General features: G+C 33.3%; 1 protein-coding gene across 1 annotated transcript in view; it reads right to left on the bottom strand.

The window, feature by feature from the left end:
- The window catches only part of LOC106478643 (macrophage mannose receptor 1-like), a 165205-nt gene that overhangs the window by 5959 nt on the left and 135540 nt on the right, over positions 1 to 23706 (bottom strand). Inside the window, exons 2-3 of the mRNA XM_013939200.2 lie at positions 8264 to 8443; positions 6074 to 6484 (exon numbers count right to left, since the gene is read on the bottom strand). Of these exons, the coding sequence (XP_013794654.2) occupies positions 6074 to 6484; positions 8264 to 8429 (577 nt within the window). The 5' untranslated portion in view covers positions 8430 to 8443. The remainder of the gene's footprint in view (positions 1 to 6073; positions 6485 to 8263; positions 8444 to 23706) is intronic.

Here is a 23706-nt window from a genome sequence, read left to right as displayed (position 1 = left end):
ACGACGCCCATAATAAAATTATTTTGTTCTTCCCTAGTAAGCATTAGGGCTAACAACATCCCCTGTCCATTTTGTGAACATTTTAAATGTACACCTTTTTTGAACCTCAAGTTTTCATGAAGCTATTTGTTGATCATGAGTTTATCTTGAGATATGCAATTTGAAAAGCATTCAGCCAAATCATAAAGACGTTTCGCAACCAAACATGGCTATTATTAAAAAGAAATGAATAATACTAAGAATTTCATCGACTTTTGTTAGACATGTAATTATACATAACATAGCAGCATAAATAAACATTACTATATTATATAAATAAATAGAAGAAACGACAATTTCTTCTTCATTCTATCTTAATTCCATATAGATTTGGGGTCGGCCTCTCGGGTATTTTGTATTAGCCATGAATATTTATACTCGGATAACTGGCCATAATAGCAACTTTAAAGGGCAAGGATGTTCGGTGACGACGATTCGAACCCAAGACCCACGGATTATGTGTCAAACGTCCTAACTATCAATCCATACCAGGCCTAAGAAACGAAAATGTCTTGGCACAATTGAAAATATTATATTATGATTATTATTATTGATGACTTGTGCCGACGAGTTTCTGTAACAAAATTACCATCAGCTGGACTGGTGGTGGTAACCATATACCGAAACCAATCGTCTGAAGTTTTTAATAAATTTTGAAAAAAAATCATTGTATCGAAAACTTCGCCAACAGTTTTCGGGCCCGTTGAGCGGGACGTCGTCGTGGGGAGACACACGTGTGTGGACTCAAGGTGATAGGGAGGGGAAAGGGGTAGAGAAGATGATGTCATATTGCCATGCACCAGAGAAGATTACGTTATAGTTCCACGATGTGGAACCAGAGGTCGCGTTGCTAGAGCGTCATGACAGGCGCAAGTTGTCCAAAAATCGTGTCGTGTTGCTAGGCCGCCATGATTATCTCACCATAGAGTGTTTCAACGTGTGATTATTTCATGAATGTCTAGATTTAATTATGTTCTAAAAGTTACAAGTAAAGCTATTAATTTAACGAAACGAGAATTATAACACTGTTACACATGTCAATATTTATCATACATATATCATCCATCATTTGAACGAAAAAAGTATTATAGCCAATAATTTACTTTACATACTTTTATCCATTCTTATGCATAAAACATTTCACTAATTCATCAGTTCTAAAGTTTCCGTTTCTATATTTAACTCGCATGAGATACTTTTCTCTGTTTGTAAAACTGGATAGTGCTACTATTACAGTTAACATACTAATTATAGTTGTCGCTTCAATAACTAATCATACCTTTTGCATTTTTTGAAGAGGGTGGATTTTTCGTCCTAACATCTCTAAATATCAGGACTGTTTCGCTAGTTTGACTTTATGGTTTAAATATACTATTTATCTAACCATATAACTATAATTTTTATTGTTCTTGACAAAATATTTCATTTTACCCATGTTACTTTATAGTTTTCACTTACGTATAGTTAAGTCTATCAGGTCCTATCAATAAAACTTTTAGGGGTACTGTAAAGAAAGGCGACTTTATGCAATATTTATCAAAAATAACGTTCATGTATCCTACATTTGAAGATTCTAAGAACAAAAATCTGTAAATTAAGTGTGATAACAATAAAAATGATTTAAAAAAATATTTCAATTTGTTGTTTCTTACGTTAAAAGACATTGTCTACAAGAAAGTACATATTTTTTTTTCAAACTTTATAAATCAATCATAGGCCCGGCAATCCAGGTGGGTAGGGCGCTTGACTCGCAATCTGAGGGTCGCACGTTCGAATCCCCGTCCCGCCAAACATGCTCGCCCTTTCAGCTGTGGGGACATTATAATGTTATGGTCAATCCCACTATTCATTGGTAAACGAGTAGCCCAAGAGTTGACAGTGGGTGATGATGAGTAGCTGCCTTCCCTTTAGTCTTTCACTACTAAATTAGGAACGGCTAGTGCAGATAGCTCTCGTGTAGCTTTGCACAAAATTAAAAAAACAAACAAACAAATTAATCATGTTTTCTAGCTTTTAATTTCAGTGACATACAAAAGCTGATCATCACTAGTTAAGTACGGTGAACATTAAACTTACAATCTACTTTATAATCCTTTAAACTTTAGCAATATAAAGATAAAGATTTAAATAAGCATCCTTTCCAGGATGTTATATATATATTAATTATAGAAATGAAAGTGTTTCACATATAAAACGCCAGGAAATGCAAAAGTATGATTAGGTATGAAAGCAAAACCTATAATCAGTACATTAAACGTATCTATCTATCTAAGCTGCAGTCATCCTTCGTTGGATGTAGCTCTCCATTAGACCAGTCCAATATTTCCTATTCTTAGCATACTGTATCCATCTGATTCCTACTTCCGCCACTATATCATCCCTCTATCTTCTCTTTTCACTTCCTTTACATCTTTTCCCTGTCCTAGGTTGCCCTTCCATTGTTATTAATGTCTACCTATTACTGGAATACCTTGCTACATGCTCAGCCCATTTCCATTTACTTCTTAGAATGAACCTTACTGCGCCTGTTATATTTGTTGATTTTCTTATTCTATCATTTTTCCATCTGTCTTTTAGTGTTATATCAAGTATTCTTCTTTCCATAGCTCTTTGTGTGGTTTTCCTTGTCTTTTGTTAATGCTCATGTTTGGCAGATATATGTTAAGACTGGTAGTACACACTGATCCATGATCTTTTTCTTCAAAGTAATGGGGATATCCTTATCCTCTAGAATTTCTTTATACATTCCAAAACATCGCCATGTTGCCTTTATTCTTATCATAATTTATTCCCTTGTTGTGTTTTCCATTTTGAGAGTTTGTCCTAAATATTTATGCTCTGACACTTTCTCTACTTCTTCATTTTCAATTTTGATGGTATCTTTGTCATGATAGTTGGTCATATATTTGGTTTTTCCCTTATGTATTTTTAATCCCGCTTTCTTGCTACTGGTATTTAAACTGTTTAATAGGGCTTCCATCTTTTTTGTTGAATTTGTAAAGAGAGCTACATCATCTGAAAACTTTAGATCTGTTAATGTGCCACCATCTATTTTTATGCCTTCATTTTCTAGCTCAGTTTGTCTGAATACTTCTTGCAAAGTTGCTGTAAACAGTTCTAGAGATATTGGGTCACCCTTTCTCACCTCTCTCTCTCTATCTTTATCACTGATGATAACTCTTTATCAAGATGTATTTTTGCTGTTGCATCTATGTATATATATCTCTTAAGATTTCGATGTACGTTAGATTGACGCCTATTGTAGCTAAAGCATTTAATATTATATAAACTATTCACGAGAATACTAAAAAATATATTGGAAAGAACAAACACCAACCAAGAGAACAAGCAGGGTTTAGGAAAAATATTTCAACAACAGATCATTTACAAATAATAGAAAAATCAAATGAATACAACTTACCTTTATGTGTGGGATTTATAGATTATGAAAAAGCATTTAACTCTGTAAAATTAAACGTATACTAAATCATAAAAACACAATCAGCTGTTTTCTTTAATATTCATGAAAACATTAGTTGTGATAAAAACTTTTCAGCAGTACGTTAAATGTGTTAGTAACACTATCCTCCTATTATTTGTTAAAATAATAGCTTTACTGGTAACTTTTAGAACATAACTAAATCTAGACATTGATGATGTAATATCACATGTAGAGACACTCTATAATGAAGTAATCATGGTGACCCAACAACGCATCCTCTGGTTCCACTTCGTGAAACTAGCAACACGCTTTCTGGACAACTTCCATTATCATGGCGACATGACAGATTCCGCCTATCATGGCGCCCTAGTAACATGCCATCTGATTCCATTTTGTGGAACTACGACGTCATCATCTGTACCCTCTCACTACCTTATTGCCTGGGTCGACATAAGTGTGTCGGCCTCTAACGGCGTGCCACTCAATTGGGCCCGATAACTACTCTTGCCGTTTATTGTACTTATCTGCATACAGTAGCACAATGTTTCTAAACAGAAACGACTATTTCCATTCATAGGTTATGTCGTGAATATCTGCTGTGCAAATAAACTGAAAATACCATAAAATAAGACTATAAGCACAACACACAGAAATACTTGAAAATATACAAGGTATACCAAAATAAAGGCAGGAAACCATACAAGCTAATGCGTAAATCTTACTATCAACCTTATAACACACACACACACAAACAAACAGTTTTGTGCCTATTCCAAGCACAAGTGTGTGACACAATCAAGCTTTCCCGACCGGGGGGGGGGGATGGCTCGATAACACTTAAATATGGTTAATGTGTTAGCAATGTTAAGTGCCCCAATTCTTTCTTCTAATTATTTGAACCAATCTTATATGAATTGGTGCATTTTCTTACTAAAACCAATAATCTCCATTTGGCAATAATGTTTAAGTAATCGTTTTCTGCCACTTTACCTTTCAGTTAGAGCATAGACCCTGAACGATTCTAAAATAAATTTGATCATGCCATCACACGCTTCCTTCATGCTTAACTAATGGTACAAGACGTTTTAGAATTATTTGCTTCTTTTGGTCTTCACCACCCAAACGTGTCCATTTAATTAAAAAAATAATAATAATTCAGCTTCTAAGAACACATTCTTTCACTAATCTTCGGTACAATTGTTATGTTTTGACATCATTTTACTCGGGATTTTCCATTTTGTGGTGTTGTTAGAGTTTTATGAACGGTAGAGCTATTAAGTTAATCCGTCTTTTGCAATTCCATTCGAATTTTGACAAAGACTGGTCTGTGTAGATCAGGGGTCTCCAAACTACGGCTCGCCAACAGTTTATTAAAATAATAATATAATAAAACGTAATTGAGCAAAAACCAATCTGATCATGTATGCATCCCTACTTAATTTTACCACGACCCATCCGGCCGCGAAGCTTAAAAAGATCTACCTTCCGGCCCTTGTCCAAAAAGGTTTGGAGACCCCTGGACTGTAGATTAACGCTAAGTTATGCGCATAATTTGACGTTCTAGGCCTTTGTTTTTGCCTCATTCCTCTGTCACGATCTGTCAACTTAGTGTTTTTTGACCACTATTATGTCTGATGTGGTTTTATTGTTCAATATCCTTAATGACACTGTTCTTCGGGATACACTCATTATTTCATGTTAAAGAATATCTACCTACACGCTCACTCGCAATCCCCGCTTCTTTGAAATCTAACAGTCTATGTTTTACCTTCTTAGAGACTCCAAAATTATAAATAAAAAGGTTAAAGATTTCCGTTTCTTTTTGTACAATTCCTGTGTTATTTAAACATTTTAATTATAGACTTCGACTAGCAGAGCGCCTCCGCTACTCTTCATCGTAATATTATATTAAATATGGTAATAATCTTAATGATTTAAAGTTGATATTTCACGTATCGTCCATTCCCAGTAGGATGTGCAGAGATTAGTTTTTAAATGAATATTATATGTTAGCAAAATCTGCCTAAATGATATGATAATGTTTTACTGAATGTTATGTACCTCCAGTTCGCATTTTATAAAGAACATATTTTGTTTTCTTCTCTTTGCGGTGAAATAAATTTATTGAGTTATGCTATTATTATCAATATATTTTTAACATACTAATTTTTTATTTTGGCCTATTAGATGATGTTTTTTTATTTCATTAATAATAGTATACAAATACTAGATCTGTATTTCCACTAATAGAAAAATAGTTTTTGTTTTATTTCTAATAGCTATATTCCACCAAAAAAATTAGAAATTTACAATTTTCTAAACGAAGGATCAAAAATAGATATAATCACTATATTACTTTCATATGCCCCCAGTTTCCATGCTTTCAACGCTAAAATTGGGTTTCGATACCAGTGGTGGGTACAGCACAGATAGCCCTTGTGGTAACATTGAGCTTAACAACAAAAAATAATTATTTAAACACTTTTTTTACGTTATTAGACTCAATACTCACTTATCTACAGAAAATCGTTAGAGTAAATTATAAAGAAACAAAAATATTATTTCTGCAACTGTAAAATGAGTAATTCGTACCTGGTATCTCAATTTGTGGAGCTTCACATATTCCAAAATAGTTATTATTACAGTCCATATCGGCTAGTAAATTATAATCATGCTGAATACGAGCACAATTATCTGTATGCCGTCCTCCATTATCTGGTTGCCCATCTAGCCAGATTTCCGATAGATATGGGGCCGGTTTCCCATCCGTGAACTTAAAATCTCTTTCTTTCTGTTGGTCATGTAATCCTACCCATAATCCTCCAAATTCAACGCTAGAGCTGGAAAGTAGTGTTTTCAAGGCCTTGTGGACTTCAAGGTCTGTTAACGTGACCAGTTTGAAACCATTTGATTCACAATAGTTGGATGCATCTTGAAACTTTGCTTTCTTTCCAATAACTTGATAGTACATACTTCCAACTTGATCGCTGACTACTGCCCATTCTATGAATGTAGATCAAAATGTATTAGTATTTCAGTACCAATAAAACGTTTCATGATACTTCACCTTCGCATATTATTGTGAGCCTTTAAAATTCATATCCAAAAAAAGAAAAATAGTGAAATTTGAGATTATAATACATATCCAATTGTTAAAAGAGTATTGTTGATATCCTTATATGATTCAAACGATGTTAAAGTATGGATAAAATACTTTATAACCTGACCTAAACTTTGTATGAAAGCTACAGTCTTGCTTAATATTCTTAAATACTAAAATGAAGTATTTTCAGTCATTTTTTTTTCTAGACGGTCACTATGTTTTGAATACTGAATAAGAAATAATTAATTAAGTTCGTTATTTTAGTATATTTTCGAGAGCATGTTTTAATGTCAGGAGATAGGTAGAGTAATCGAACTTTTAGGGTTTGTTTGTAATTAACCACAAAGCTACACAATGGGCTATCTGTGCTCTGCCCACCACGGGTATCGAAACCCGGATTTAAATGTCGTAAGTCCGCAGATATACCACTGTACCACTGGGGGCAACTTTTAGAGAGCCAAGAATTATACGAATTTAGCTTTCGACTTGTGAAATATGTTAGATGGCATAAGAAAGAAAACAAATCCATGGTTTTCGTTTTTTCAATAAGTTTGGTTTCTTAGTATAACAAACGCAACAAAATTTGCCCTCTGAGATTGTTTCCCGAAAAATATTTTTTTTGTTTAAAGTTATAAAGTGCTAAATATCAATTGATTCTTTTAACGTTTCACTTATTGACCACTAGGTGAATTTATTCATCTCTGTTGAACGATACTTTAAAATGTCATATTTAACAACTTTGGTAATTTTTTTAAAAAGCCTCATCATCAAATAGATGGCCACGTGGGTAAAACAGAAAGCAATTTGCCATTTAAACGATCCAACATGGCTTGGGACTTCAAAATACTCTTAATCACTGAGAGTTATCTTACCTTTAGTGTTCTACTCGATTACTGTTTTCATGGTAAATTTGATTACTTTTAAAGTTCTTCGTTAACAACAGATCGGCATTTATATTGTTTTAAAAGAAGTCGGAATTACAACAAAAACAAAGTTATTATGTCATTTCACCACTATCTGCTGGAACACCATTCAGAGGTATTTTCAGTTAATTATTCTCCAATCACTAATTATAGATTCTCTACACTGAAAACAATAATTACACTGTAGCCAAACTTAGTTGTGAGATAATTAACAAATGTCACGTAAAAACTGGAATTTGGCTAATGACCAATACATACATGTATTTTGATCTTAATAAGGACTTTTAATTTCGGCTTTTACAGTGTTGAAGGTAGGTGAAACACATATTGGTCATTAAAAGTAAAAAAGAAATAAATCTGAGTTATTATTTTAAAAATAATATTCGCTTATAAATTTTTTTAAGAAGATTATTTTTCGGTATGTGCTTATTTCAACTCACTGACAATACGACCAGGGATTAAAACATTATAACATAAATTATATAACGGTTTCTTAACATATCTGGGAATTTTCCTACGCGGATGATACATATTTACAGTTGCTTTCACAGAAGTTTTTCATTTGGTCAAATAACCAACTTCAATATGTTATTTTCGAATGTAATAATAACTGAATATGACACGAATCTTAAAAATGAACCAACGAAATTCTTCAGTCGCAATTTACTTAACAAGAAAGAAGCAAGAACAATTACGTTTTCTTGAAACACAAATAACATAAAATTTGTTTCTTGAAAATGTATAAATGATTCCTACCTCCGAATTGAGTTTCTATTCCACATAGTCCTGACAGTATTATTAGACAAGACAGAAAAGTAATATTTTTTGTGATGATAGACATTGATATTTCCATGCACCAACGTTGTAAGCCTCGTTCAATATGGCCAAAACTTGGTAGGTCTGCAAGTTTTACATAGTCCATTGTTTTACAGGTTGCTATGAAATACATAAGCAGAGCTTTAAGCCTATGGTTACTGTTTCCAAGAAGATGAAACAAACAACACGTATATAACACTATTATTAAGAAGGTCTATAATTTTCTACATATTTAAATTTTTTATGTTACTAGGAGGAGAAGATAAAACACAAGTAGGTTTTACAACGTAAATCATCACCTCATATTTCATTTATAACAGCAAGTCATCAATTTAAACGGAACTGTTTGCTTATCTACTTTATTCGCACGAGAACTCATTAACGTAATGATAATAGAATAATAATAATAATGGTGAATATCATCGACATCCAATGAATAATTTTTCAAAGTTGCATAGAGAAACAATAGATTAATGATTCAGGTGAGCTGAATTTCTCTGATCACACGGATATATTGAATTGATATAAACAACTTTATGTATTAAATTATATTGATGTTATATTAAGGATTAAGTATTGTTGTGTCACAATTATTTTCTTTTAGATGTTAAAATTAAAGTTGTTGTTTCGATTCCACTACATATATGGAAATATTTATATTAAAGTGGCGCTATCGACATTAAGGAGCATTACAAGTTCATTCTTTAGAAAATGTAGTTAGAATACAAATAATATTCTGCATTGCAAGTTTAAGTACGACACAACAGAACGGTAAAGAGTCTTCTTGCAGACATGCTACGCCCTGATGTACTCTTGTGAAATCTGATCGAATTTTTGTACATACGTTGGAAATATTCCTATTAAATATTTATATGCAAAACTTTTACTTTCTGAATGATTTTGTTATCAGGAATGTTACCATGGAACGAAACAGTTTGAAAATTAAGATCTGAATAGACGAAACAACGTGGAACACTGTTATTAAAAAGGCCTATTATTAGAGAATTCTCCGTTAATGATAGTAGCAGAACAAAATAGAAACATTTATTCCAAGTTAATGCACACCTTCATATTTTATTCATAGTCCAATCTCGTTAAACAAACTATTTGCTGATTGTGTTTCCTTCTTCTTTGCATTAACAGTTATTTCATTATTTTAACATTAGAACAGCATTGTGGACGAATTTTTGTGTAAATATATATTTATAGTGTTTCATAATGGGGAATTATTCTTTCTTCAGCACACTGGTTTGATAAGCAGATAGAAAAAAAGATTAAAAGGTATTTATTAAGGTTGCTTAAGTTATTACACGGTATTCTATTTATAAAGTAGTTGCAATACCAACAAGTTAGTGCAAAAGAAAGTGCATTATTAATACTATTAAGATTGTTACAGTATGACGTACCAATGATCTTATTATTACAATACTATCAGGATAGTGCATGGTGAAAATGCTCTGTTAATACTATCAAATATTTTCACAGTGTAATATATTAATGATTTGATTACACTAATAGCAAGATATTTTATTATAAAATTGTTAGGATGTAGGGACGGAAAAAAAGATCAGAAAATAGAGATCATTTCGGATGGGAGGAAAAATCTGCACTTCCTACATCTCACAATTTTAGAATAATTTTTTTCTTACTAGTTTCTGCATTACAGGTCTCGCCATCTATTGATTGATATTCGTATTGGGCAATATTAAACAATCTGTACCATTGCATGTATTTTGGGCTGTAACTAATCTATCGTGGTTGACTTGGGGCTCTAGATAGGAAAGGCTCATCCTAGGGTGTAGCGAAGTATTGTGGTATGCAGGCTGGAAGTAGACACGTTGTAATTTCTGAGTTATAGCTGTCGGAGAAGAAGAAAAAATAAGAAAATCAATGTTTTAACAACCAGTTTTCTAGACGTCAAAGAAGGTTAGCCGAACTTTAGAGGCAGTATTGTACTTTATCAGTAAAGAAATTTTCATCTCTATCCCTTTGATTAGGTTTCGTTGACGTCCATACGCAATGTACAGGCCGCCATTTTTTAACCGAACATATCACTACATACGGATCGCTACTGCGCTCCCTGATACTATCAAGTAATTTCCCAGTATAAGACGTTAATGATCTAATTACAACTTTTGCATGATAATTCGAGGCATATTATAGTTAAAATATGTTGTATGGTAGTAATATAGTTTTGCACTGTGACTTACATGCAGTAATACTATGGTCAAAATGTTACACTCTAAAAATGTAATTACAAACTCATGTGGAAAGTTTGTATTTGGTCCTGCAGTGGCACAGCGGTATAGCACAACGGGTTTCGATATCCGTGGTGGACAGAGCACAGGTAGCCCATTGTGTAGCTTTGTGGTTAACTACAAACAAACAAGTTGTACAACTTGAAATTTTGATGCAAAACGTTGGGACCATAAGGACATTTTGTTTTCTAAGTTGTTTATATTCGTTAAAGAAAACCATACTAATCTTTATTATTACGCTTGCAGAAGAAATATATGTATATAAAATACTATTATGAACAAATTAACATCGTTGGCTGTACATATAAAAATGCATGTTAAGATGCGACTAAGTGTAACCATTTGACATAATGCCCTTGCTGTAAAACATAACCATTTGACATAATGCCCTTGCTGTAAAACATAACCATTTGACATAATGCCCTTGCTGTAAAACATAACCATTTGACATAATGCCCTTGCTGTAAAACAGTTTTAACATTTGATTCAGGTTTCGGCTAAATAAGAGTTAAGTACCTGAGACATCAAGCTTAATTGTGATTAATAGAATACAACACGTTGATGATAAGTTTGCGTGTGCAAAACAAAATAAAAAATGTAGCTATGTATATACATTTAAAAGTATATATATACGCTTTAATCAATGAATAATATTAAATGTTGTACCCTGTGTAGAAAAAATCGGGTGGGGTTCTGCCCTAAAGAGGGGAAACCTTTATAATTTTGTGACAAGTTTCGAAACTCCTACATGTTACTAAAGGATATAAATTAACTTGAACTAATAGCAAACATACGCCCAGTGACAAAAAACGAATCGAATGATATACTGGGCTTCATATTCATTTTTTGGATCACACATACATTTTGTTTGTTTTATATCAGAATTTCGTGCAAACCTACATAAGGGCTATCTCCACTATACGTCCATAATTTTGACCTGATAGACTGGAGGGAGGGCTTGTTTGTTTTTTGTTTGTTTTTGAATTTCGCGCAAAGCTACACGAGGGCTATCTGCGCTAGCCGTCCCTAATTTAGCAGTGTAAGACTAGAGGGAAGACAGCTAGTCAACATCACCCACCGCCAACTCTTGGGCTACTCTTTTACCAACGAATAGTGGGCTTGATCGTCACATTATAACGACCCACGGCTAAAAGAGCGAGCATGTTTGGTGGGACGGGAATTCGAACCCGCGACCCTCAGATTGCGAGTCGAGCGCCCTAACCACCTGGCCATGTCGGGCCGGAGGGAGGGCAACTAGTCAACAGTACCACCCACTAAATATTGGGATACTTTGATCGATAAGTGAAATTGACTGTCGTTTTTATAGCGTACCCACGGCTCCAAAGTATGAAGCAAATGTATGGGCAACGGGACAAAAACCATGAACCTTTGGAATTACAATCTGGCCATTCTAACTAGCAGGTATCCTCGGTTTTTAATGCGGGCAAAACTTAAAAACACAGGTAACGAATACTAGCTTAAAATTTCATTCTGTTGTCACCGCATAAAGTTTTTAAACAATAAGCTATTTATATATCAGCTGGCAATGAATAACTTCATATAAAGGTAATAGATATTCAACTACTATTTCACAGAGACTCTCTAGCTTTTCAATATCTTAAAATGATTTCTGGTAAACTTTTTCTTTTTGAAAAATATCGTTGACTTTCAGTACCTACAGTAGATAAAACATATTCGCTAATGTATCTTTAATCAATCTAGACATTGTAAATTATCTTACTATTTCTACTCAAAGAAGTAATGAAAACTTCTGATTATGTATAGAAATGAAATTATTAAAATTCATTGTGAAACGACATTCTTTGGATGCTGAGTGGGTAATGCATATCGACAGATAAGAGCTTTCTTCTTAGTTATCAAACCTGTTTGAGATGAGATACAGAGAATTATCATAGTAATTTTTAGAGTCTTGCAAAGATTCCAGCTTTCCGTTCGATGAAAGGGAGGTAAATTGGTTCTGTTGAATTTTATTCTATAGAAAAAACAACATCAATCCTGAAAGGTAAATCTAACTTACAGATATCATCAGAAAATCATGTTATTGGATTAAAAGATGATCTGGAGTCATGACTTCCACTGAGTAGTCTCTCTCAGTGGGTCAGGGATCAGTCTCCGAGTTTACAATGTTAAACTCCGGGGTTCAATTCCCCGCGTTGGACAAAGCGCAGGTAGTCCATTGTGTAGTTTTACGTTAAAAGAATCCACCAACAAAGACAGTGGGTAGTATGAGCAACAAGCAGGTCCCTGACGCACCATATCATAGGTTATAAATAATATAACAGTATAAATATAATGTAAAATACATTCTTAGAACTTGTACTTAACAGAACTGCTAATATTAAACCTCTGCATAACTGCTAATACCTTAAGCGTTTTTAACATTTGTTTAAATATTTGCACATTATCTAATCATATTAAATTAAAGAGGTCAACATTCGCGGGCGAATGCAAAATGTCTCCACCACGCAATCCCAACATGTATAATTTGGACACCAGAAAAAATCGAAAAACTGTCTATATCACTGCTTGGGACTTGCAAGAAGGTATCTTAGTACCATATTTCCATATACGTTGGTTGAAAAACACATGAATAGTTCACGGAAATCCTAAATTATGATTTCCTCGTTGAGAAATTGAGCAAAAGAAAAAAGTACCAAAATTATCTAAATCTTTCTTTGGGACCTGTAAAAATGTATCTGTGTAGCAAATCCCATGTAAATTGGCCGAAATACGGCGAAGTAATTGTTAAAAAACTCTAAAATTATACTTTTTGTGGCACCTTGACCCCGTATAATTATTAAAAATAAGATAGTCCACCATTTTTGTTGGTCAATGTGTGGGACCTGTAGAAAAGTATCTTTGTACCAAATCCCATGTAAATTAGTCAATATAAGACCGAGTAATTGACCCCAAACCTAAAATTATGCTTTTTGGTGAGCTCTGACCCCTATAGAGAAACTCAAAATAAGTAAATCCAACTTTTTTGTATGTCAATGTGTTGAAGGCTTAAAAATTTATATTTGTGTCAATTTTCACCTTGATTGCTGTAAATATGACCGCACAGGAGCTCAAAATATACATTTTTGAGATTTTTTACTTTTTGATCCCATAAAATCCTTAAAAAGGCCTAAATCAAAAATAATAACAAATGTCTAAGCGTATTGGACAGAGGTATAACCTTACCAAGTTACAAATTAACCCGCCGAGAAATGAAGGAATGGCGGTCGATTGAAAAATGTTTGGAAGAAGGAAAGTGGGAAAAAAAGAGGAAACAATAGAAATATAATATGTTTCCCTGTGAAGACATAACAAAAAGTGATATGAAGTTGAATCATTTAAAACGTCTTCTTTAAATCATTTTATTAGAAATTTCATGAAGGTTATTCTGAAAGAATCTAAATCTATGATGTCTAAGGGGAAGTATGACTTAATTAGCTACTTAATTTACGTTATAAAAGTACGTACAGTTAAAAGAACAAAAATGTATTACAAAGCATTATATAAAATTTGGGGAGGGCCACGGAATGAATAATGTATTTATAATACGAGATTATTGTCATAGAAAATTCTAAGTCTAGGGATTGTACAGTATATTTAATTAGAGAAGTACATATTAATTAGAGAAATGATAATTTCTTAGGCAGTACAACATTTTGGTAATACAAAAGCTTTCCTAAAGAGGGAATGAATTCCCAGCTTGTACCATAATATTCAGTAAGTTTGTTCGCGAATTCTTCCCACAGTTTCAGAGCTTTCTAGTCCAAATTTGGTAGATGTACTCGAGGTGGTGCTAGATATGCCCTTGTCTATATAGCTTAACCCGAATCCGATATCAGATTTTGTGTTCCTGCCCCTAAGGGATCTCCCTTTTATCATGCTTAAAACTGTGTTCAAACATCCATTCACAAGACATCGGGACCAAACATCGCACACGTAATCAGTTACAACGGGTGAGTGTTCTAATAGTATTTGTTTTCAGGTACATACCCCTCTTGGTTTGTTTGTTTATTTGAAATTAAACACAAAGTTATACAATGGGCTATTTGTGCTCTGCCCACCACGGGTATCGAAACCCGGTTTCTAGTGTTGTAAGTACGCAGACATACCGCTGTGCCACTGGGGGGCAGTAGGAAAAGGGTAATACAGAGAGTAAAATGACGACAGAAAACGAAATGGTAGAATGATACCAAACAGTGGACGGACAAACAGTTCTGGCGGTACATTCCATTTGACCTCTGTAACAGATATGGCGCAAAATAAATGAATAAGCAAATAGAAAGGCACATAAATACACATATCCATGAACATAAAAAAAAGTTTATCACAAAATTATTAGACCTTGACTGGTAAAGAAACTTTATACTGCTGCCGTCTAGTGAGAAGAAGTAATACTATATCCGAATGCTGTACAATGATGTGTATTTTAATTAATAACTCGGGTTTATCATTAAATCCAATTGCCATGAATGAATAAGTAATTAGCATTTTTATTTCATTTTTTGTTTAGGATCAGTTTTTATTTAATATTTATTGACTTTGGACATTCTTCTTATTGTGCAGTTATTGCTAAGAGCTTAGGTATAAGAATGATTTTTTTTCTCATTATTCTACATGTGGCTCATCAAATGCATGAACAGATTCACTTGAGCGTCCCCTATTTTTATGTTCAATTGCAACCTATATTACCATAATAGGCTGTATAAGAAGTGACTTTTAGCTGTTCCATCTTAGATACTGGAAAACCAGATTCTAAATAAATATGAATTTATTTCCGTGAGTAATCTCCCCCAAATCTAACTTATTGTTGTTGAGTGTTTTAGCATGTATTATACATTTATTTATAAACTTAAGACAGACAATGTTAGTTGGAGATAGGAACTGATAAATGAAATTCAACGTCGTATTTTATCCAGAAAACAACTAGTGAAAACTAATATAAGAAATATACTGATACTTTCTTTATTCACAGGGATTATGTGAAGGTGTTTTATATCACATGTATAGGTGTGTATCTCATTTGGGTGGAAAAATAAATGAAACATTACTGTGAGTGAGGAGTCCCTTATACCCTAAGATGGCGAGTGGATTCTGCCACCCATTCCATAATGCTATCTATTTATCTGTAGTTGTTGTGTGTTCAACATAAAAACGTGGAACAGAAAAAAAAAACCAACAGCAACAAAGAATGATGAGATAACTTGTACATAAACATAAGTTTAGAAAACTATTATTTCTAGTATTTCGTCATCTGAATACAAGAAACTGTTTAGTGGTTTATTTTGTAACCCTTGTGAAAGTTATTTCAAACTTTAAAAGAGAACACCATAGATAAACAATAAGAATATCATACTATTATTTTGTCATTATTCGTTTGAATTTTGAGTTCTTCAAGAGTCCTGCTACTGTTAAACGTTGTTTTTTGTTTTTTCTTAAAACGCCACACACTTCACTTATACGTTATGTCAACAGAGGGCGCCACTCTTATTACACAAGGCAATTAATGATAAATAAAATTTATTTTATCAACTTTCGGGAGTTTGTTCTGCTTTTCAAATTGAAATTTGAATAGTGGTTATAGTTGCAAAATATGTTTTTATGTTATTAAATTTATCAAATAACACTGATTTTTATTTTAAGAGTTGTTATGTATATTTGATACAGGAATGCAACTAGACTTAAACTAACGCGACTTTTATGACTTGTAATGCTATCAATTTTGTTTTTGAATTTCGCGCAAAGCTACACGAGGGCTATCTGCGCTAGCCGTTCCTAATTTAGCAGTGTAAGACTAGATGGAAGGCAGCTAGTCATCAGCCCCACCGCCAACTCTTAGGCTACTCTTTTACCAACGAATAGTGGGATTGACCGCAACATTATAAAGCCCCCACGGCTGAAAGGGCAAGCATGTTTGGTGTGACGGGGATTCGAACCTTCGACCCTCAGATTGCGATTCGAGCGCCTTAACCACCTGGCTATGCAAAGGTTGAGTGACGCGAAAAATAAAATATGACTTCATGTTTAATAATATGATAACTAATATATGGTTCCTGCCACCTAAACCTTAAATTATTTTAATCAGCAAAGGTTCCTCCTCTTATTCTCATTTCCAAAAATGCATAAAATAGACTGAGAGTTCGAGCACTGCTTGAACACAGTTTCGAAACAAATACAGAGTACTATTCCATAAAGACCCGTAAATTCACTTTTAAATTACGACATCGTGAATGTTATATGGCTACAGAAGTCCAGAAAACGCGTCCATCCACCCTAGGCCAAAGTGAGACATTGGGATCAAATCTGTTTTCAAGGGCTAGACGTGAGAAACGAGAAATGGTTCAGCGTGCAGAAGTAGTTTGTAGTTAAAGTTCTAATGTCGTGATTATTGTAATAAACTAAGAAGCTTTTCCAGTTGTTTTAAATGGCCACGGTAAGGTACGTCCGTAAGTACCGACTCAGAATATAACACCGCGAATTATCTGTCTCGTATCTTTTAGTTACTGGGGGTTAAACATATATATAAATGATACACCATCCACAGACCTAATCATTTGTCAACATGATTGTAGGCCGTGAAAGGAAGGTGAAACTCAATTACTCAGTCGCCTAAAATTTGTAAAGACAAATTACCAAAAAATGAACAATCCATTTTGTGCTGTATTCTAACAATAAAACATTTTAATTGTACTACATTCTGGTTGTTGTTGTTTTGTTTACATCTTCGTGAATAATTACCAGTTTATATAATCACGTGATATAGTCGCTTTGTTGTTTTTTCTACGCATGTTAGTCCCTTACATGTGTTTAGTTAACCCTAAATGAACGTATTTGCTTTTGTTCACGAAAAAGGCTAAGGTGTATGTTGGAAAATGGTTATAAAAATGGATAAGTTTGGTTTATATACAAATGTTTTAGCAAGAATATTTTTGCCTTTTTCATGTTTATAAACTGGGATTATTTCTATTCATAATTATTCTGTAATGTTTGCACATACTTCACCTCCATGTAAAACTTTATGGCGTTTCTCTGAAACAGTTCAGGTTCTTTGATATTGATAGGTTTGTAACTGCTAAGATCTTTCAAAAATGACATATTTAGTATTGGGAGAATGTGTGAGCTTGATTTATATTACAATCATATTAGTCTTGCAAAATGTAGTTTAGCATAATTTTTACGTCACAATTATCAGTCAAATCATGCTAATGTTTGAGGGTGTATTTACCCATTATCCTGTAAAATTGCGGGTGTTTTTGTTGAACTGAAAAGAAAAATCTAAAGTGGTAAATTAATATGGTATACATCCCAAATTTGATTTTTTCAGCATATGTATCCGATAAAATAAAGTAATTTGTATAGAAAATATAACAAGAAAAGAGACTGAAAGTTAGTGTATAATCCACAATTTCTGTTTTATATCATTTAAAGTAAGACGCTCAATTATTTTGCAGACACGAGTAAAATTTTTACCTTATACATTGTGATATTTCTGAAAAGCCCCCCCCCCCCAGTGGCACAGCGGTATGTCTGCAGATTTACAACGCTAGAAACCGGGTTTCAATACCCGTGGTGGGCAGAGTACAGATAGCCCATTGTGTAGCTTTGTGCTTATCTTCAAACAAGCAAACAAACAATTTCTGAAAAACTACAACAGTTCAGCCAAGCGAACCTCTCATTCCTTGTCAATGATTTTCAATAATTCGTTTGCATTGATATTTTAATCCTGTTATGTTCCATAATTGCATAGAATCCTTTGCTATGATATTCCTAATCCCAGTCCCTCTACTATTACGCCGAAATGTATCGAAAACACAATTTCTATGTTTGTATGATTCCAGTCTGAGTTCTGATGATATAATACTAATTTCTTAGAAAGATGTTTTTGACAAAAGTTGGTATTATCAATCTTCATTGTTTATTAGATCAGAGAAGATAAGAAACTCAGCTGATAACATGTTTGACTTATCACCAGTCTCAGTTATAATGTCCACACCCACAATGCCAACTTGTACCTGTAGCAGTTAGTTGAAAGTACTCGTAAGATTTCTGATATTTGAAATCCAGTCACGTGAATTACTTGAGGTGCTTCCCTCCCATTTCTTTGTTAATTTCATTAATTAGGGGTTGTAGATTTATCTACAGAAATGTAATAAAGAAAATAAGTACGGAACATGATTCCGTTATATAGCGTGTATCACGTTCAGGTTGAAGCTTCGTGAGATAATACTATAAGGCTAATTAAGACCACCAACAGACTTCCCGCCATAAATTTTCAGAACAAATTATGTAATACAAGAAGAAGAACGGCAATTTGGGTGTTACGCTAATAACAATTATATAAAACTTCTGAGAAAGTTAAGGTATTTTTGTTTTTAGCCAATAGGATCAGCTTAATCACCCACTTATTTTCCGTTATTTGGATTTAAAAGCCTAATTATAAAATCATCTCAAGAAACTATACTTTTAGAATTTTCTTTCTAACGTCTATGTTTAACCTACACAATTATATTGAACCATTTGTATGACACTTCCTTATCAGCATTGTGCATTAGATAAACAATCTGTGCTCTGCCGGAAGCTGCTGTTTTAGAGAAGTTGTCGATTGAATAATTTGTTTTGGAAACTTTGATTCACAGCACGTAAATTTAACCCATAAAAAGATGAATTTACAGCGTCTTCCTGTCCCTTAACGCTGAAAATCTTTACATAGCTAATTTTCCAATATCTTCAGTTCTTTGTTCTGTAATTCTTGTAGCTAAAAGTGGTATAATCCCAAAATGAACAAAAAACTCCACTGACAGATTTTATCATATGCTTTTCTTTTTTGTCATAGGGAATTCGCAAACATATCGTTTGAAAGATATTCTGAATATCACTAGAAGTGTGTTCACTTTCAAAGTTTTGTCATCTGGTGGATATACCTTTAGTATCTATAATTTCATTCACACCCGAAATATGACCCACAAACTAACATTCTTCAATCAGTGAGAAGAAGCAATGTTAAAGATAATAAATACCCCCAATGTGTTAAAAGTCTAAAAACATTGAAAGTATCGCCTACTTATTTTTTGTGAACGTCGGGGTTAATCAAGGCTTCTCCAGGTATTGAGGATGAAAGAACAAAAATATGTACAAGATTTCCTCTGGTAGCATCTGTGACAAAGTTAGTAAGGTTGGGATTAAGTAGGTTAACCTCAGTTGATAAATATTAGCCTGGTTTTGAATTTGACTTAACTTCAGTGTATTCTATTTATTTCCTACGGATGACATATGTTGAAAGGAGCAGAAGACTAGGAATCTGGGTGACATTCGAGGTATTCCCAAAGATATATATTTCAGAGTGAAGGAGAGAACTTTGGAACAAACGGGATAGCTTCAATATTAAATATTTTGTGGTTTGGCTCGTTGTTGTTAAGTGCAAAGCTACAAAATGGGCTATGTGTGCTATGACAACAACGGGCATCGAAACCCGATTTTTAACATTGTAAGCCTGTAGACTTACTGTTGAATCACTGGTTTTGTTGTTGTTAAGCACAAAGCTACACAATGGGCTATCTGTGCTGTACCCACCACGGGTATCAGAACCCGGTTTTTAGCGTTATAACTCTTCCTGCTTACCGTTGAGCCACTGGGTACGGTGGAGGAATGTGTGAAGTATTTTTAAGTTTCAAGAGAAAAAAATATGCATTATATATTATTAGTTTCTTCACATCCAAAACTTACCATGTATGAGGAACCTTCATAATTTTAAGTTTACGAACCTTTAAAAACGATTCATTTGGAGAAATAAAATCCTACACCTTCATATAAATATCAGTTGGAGATAACCTGAATATCACCATGTTCTTTTACCTTCACAAACATGTAACCTATGGCATCTCTTCAGTATCCTTACAATCCTTCACCTCCTTAAATATGTTATTCGGGAATGTTTTGAATGTGATTAGTTTTCGTAGATGTCTTGATAATTTAACCCTCAATCATATTTAACATAATTTACGGATAACTTCTAATCAGAAACAAACTAACTACATAAATCAAAGCAATTTAAGAATAACACATATTTATGAAAATGTATAATGCTATAGAAAACGAAGTTATCTCTAGAAGTGTAAAAATTAGTTAATATATATATATGTGTGTGTGTGTACTGACTAATCTACAATGCATTAAGATTTATAAGATACGCACGAGGAAAATACATGAAAATATATATCAATCATCTTTGAGAATTACCACCGATAGGGTCGTAACAAATAATAATTTTTCCATGATACTTTTTCAAGCTTTCCGTGCATTCATTTACGATCGATCACATCTGCCGTAATGGCAAAGAAAAGGATTGCGCCATTCTCCTTAATAAAAAGAAGCTATTTTTTAGCAAGGAGAAGAGGAAGGGAAAAAAACGTGCACGTGCTTTCTGTAGCATGCTTTGCGAGTCTTATGTTCAATCAACGTTGTGCTTCTCAGTAGCGGTCTTTTCCGTAGATGCCTGAATAAACCAGTCTAAAAGAGGGCATAAAAAAAAACGAAAAAAACCTTGATCTTGATGAGACTTTCTCTAACCTACGAGTGGTACTTTTTGGCTAACACACATTCTCATGTCGACTAAACAGACCAGTTTCGGGGTTTTTTACTTTATATCTTTATACAATCTAAGAATAGAACCTTATCTACAAAGCTATTCGAATAAGGCCAGATGCTTGAATAGAATAGAATATCACTTTCTTTCTTTTTATTATTTTTTTTAACGGATTAGCAGTTTAAAAATTCGCTTCGGACAGTGCATGTGTTAAAACTATTTACAAATATCTGTCTTTTGCAGTTGTGTTGTGTTAGTTTTATAAAGTAAATGTGTTAAATATGTCTAAATATCCAAATTAAATTATAAAATTATAAAACTGAATGAAAACGCAATAGCTTCGCTAGTTATTCATCATAAGAGCCACGACCACTTAACCAATTATAAAGAGGAAAGTGAAAGATTTATGATGTTGGGCTAAGTAAAACGAAGCTTGAAGGAAGACTGCACTCTACAATTAGGCAGTTACTGGAAATATACAGTCTATTTTAACCAAATTAGCTACGATATGGGTAATAACGTCCGGAATAAAAACTACCGAAATCTTCATTCGTAGACTTCATTACTGGTTGCAGTGCAACACCTACACGACTCTCAGTCATAGTAATTTGATAAAATCTACCACACGCATGAGTACCAAGATTTTTTCTTGGGCTTGCTATTACTAATAAAAAGCAAAGGATTCTTGTGGAGCAAGTTGACCATAATGATTGATCCTATTTGAAATTTCAAAGCTACTTTCATTCCTCTTAACTCGAAATAATGTTTTTAAAACTAATAGCAGGAAACATACATGTTTGGAGGCTCCAATAGCTAAGTTTATATGGTCACAATACCGTTAAACAATCATCTAGTTGATAACGGTCAGTTTGCCAACCACCTATAGCATTAAACATAATGTCCTAAATGTTTGTACATAGTAAACAACAGGGTTGCTCAATTTGTTTATTTCAGGGTTATAATTCCAGCTGTCGTGAGTTAAATTTAATCATTTTTTTATCTTTCCCATCCGTTCTTTTTTTTTAAACTACTAAATGTGCATCAATATTATTTTATCATTTAAAATTTAACTGTTTAACTAATAATTGTTTATTACGTAACAAAAAGCATAACAAAAATAGTTAATTATTAGATCAAAATTGTAACTAATTTACGACGCTGCACCTCAGTTTAGTTTTCTATCCATTCATTGATCGCACCCAATTTTTATACCATTAGTGAAAATCATAACATATTCTCCAAAAACCTTCGAAGAATACAAATAATTCTGTCCCCAGAAAGACATACTGTTTTTATATTGTTTCTTCTTCTTCTTACAAACATTTTTAAATCGATCGTCATACCTTCATTTCTCAACGGATTGATTTGAAACTTGTTAAGGCTATACCTTGGTTCAATATGCCAAGAACATCTTTTTAATTTTTTTTTATTTAGATCTCTTTAAGGATTTTTTGGGGTCAAAGATCAAACAACTCAAATATGTATATTTTGGTCTCCTGTGCAGTCATACTTACAACAATCAAACTGAACATTGGCACAAACATAAAGTTTCATGCGCCTAAGACACTGATATAAAAAAAAATGGATTTACCTATTTTAAGTCTTTTCATGGGGTCAGAGCTCACAGAAAAAGGATAATTTTGGGGTTTTGGTCAATTACATAAGATTTGGTACAAATATACTTTTCTACAGATCCTACACATTGATAAACAAAAATAGTGGACATGCCCATTTTTAGTAATTATAGGGGGTTAAGATGCCACAAAGACTCCGCCGTGTTTCAGACAAATTACATTTGGTAAAAAGATACCCTCTTGAAGATTCCAAACAGCGATATGAACAGTTTTTTTATTTTTATGTGTTTTCACGATTTTTCTGGTATCAAAATTGGTCATGTTTGGATTTCGTGGCGGAGACATGTTGCATTCGCACGTGAATGTTGGCCTCTTTATTTGATTATTCATAGGAATTCTGTTTCTTTACAGGAACAAGTCTAGGGAACGATCTCCACTTTGACCTCTATTAAAAGTTGATCTCTCTCTACTAAAAGTAAAAATTAATATTATTATGACATAAAATGTGAACATAGACACTGAAACAGGTGTAAGACAGCAAACAAAGAGTTTGATATGTATTTAAGGTTTTCAAATGCATATTACTTTATGGTTTGGGCAACCATAAAGCATTCATGTTCTGATGTCCGTAAAGTTAAATATGAGCATTTTTACGGATTTAGAGATGCATCATAGTTGATTTCTTAGAATTTTCACAAAACAAACAATTTGTAATGCCATACACTATGTTTGTGAAACAGTCGTAACATACAGATAGTATAATGTGGTAATTTAGTGAAACAATCGTAACATACAAACAGCACAATGTGGTAATTTAATGAAACAATCGTAACATATAGATAGTATAATGTGGTAATTTAGCGAAACAATCGTAACATACAAACAGCACAATGTGGTAATTTAATGAAACAATCGTAACATAGAGATAGTATAATGTGGTAATTTAGTGAAACA

The sequence above is a fragment of the Limulus polyphemus genome, unplaced genomic scaffold, assembly GCF_000517525.1.
Source record: "Limulus polyphemus unplaced genomic scaffold, Limulus_polyphemus-2.1.2 Scaffold237, whole genome shotgun sequence".
Classification (NCBI taxonomy): domain Eukaryota; kingdom Metazoa; phylum Arthropoda; class Merostomata; order Xiphosura; family Limulidae; genus Limulus; species Limulus polyphemus.
Note: the sequence above shows the minus strand (reverse complement) of the source record. Positions and strands in the feature narration are given on the sequence as shown.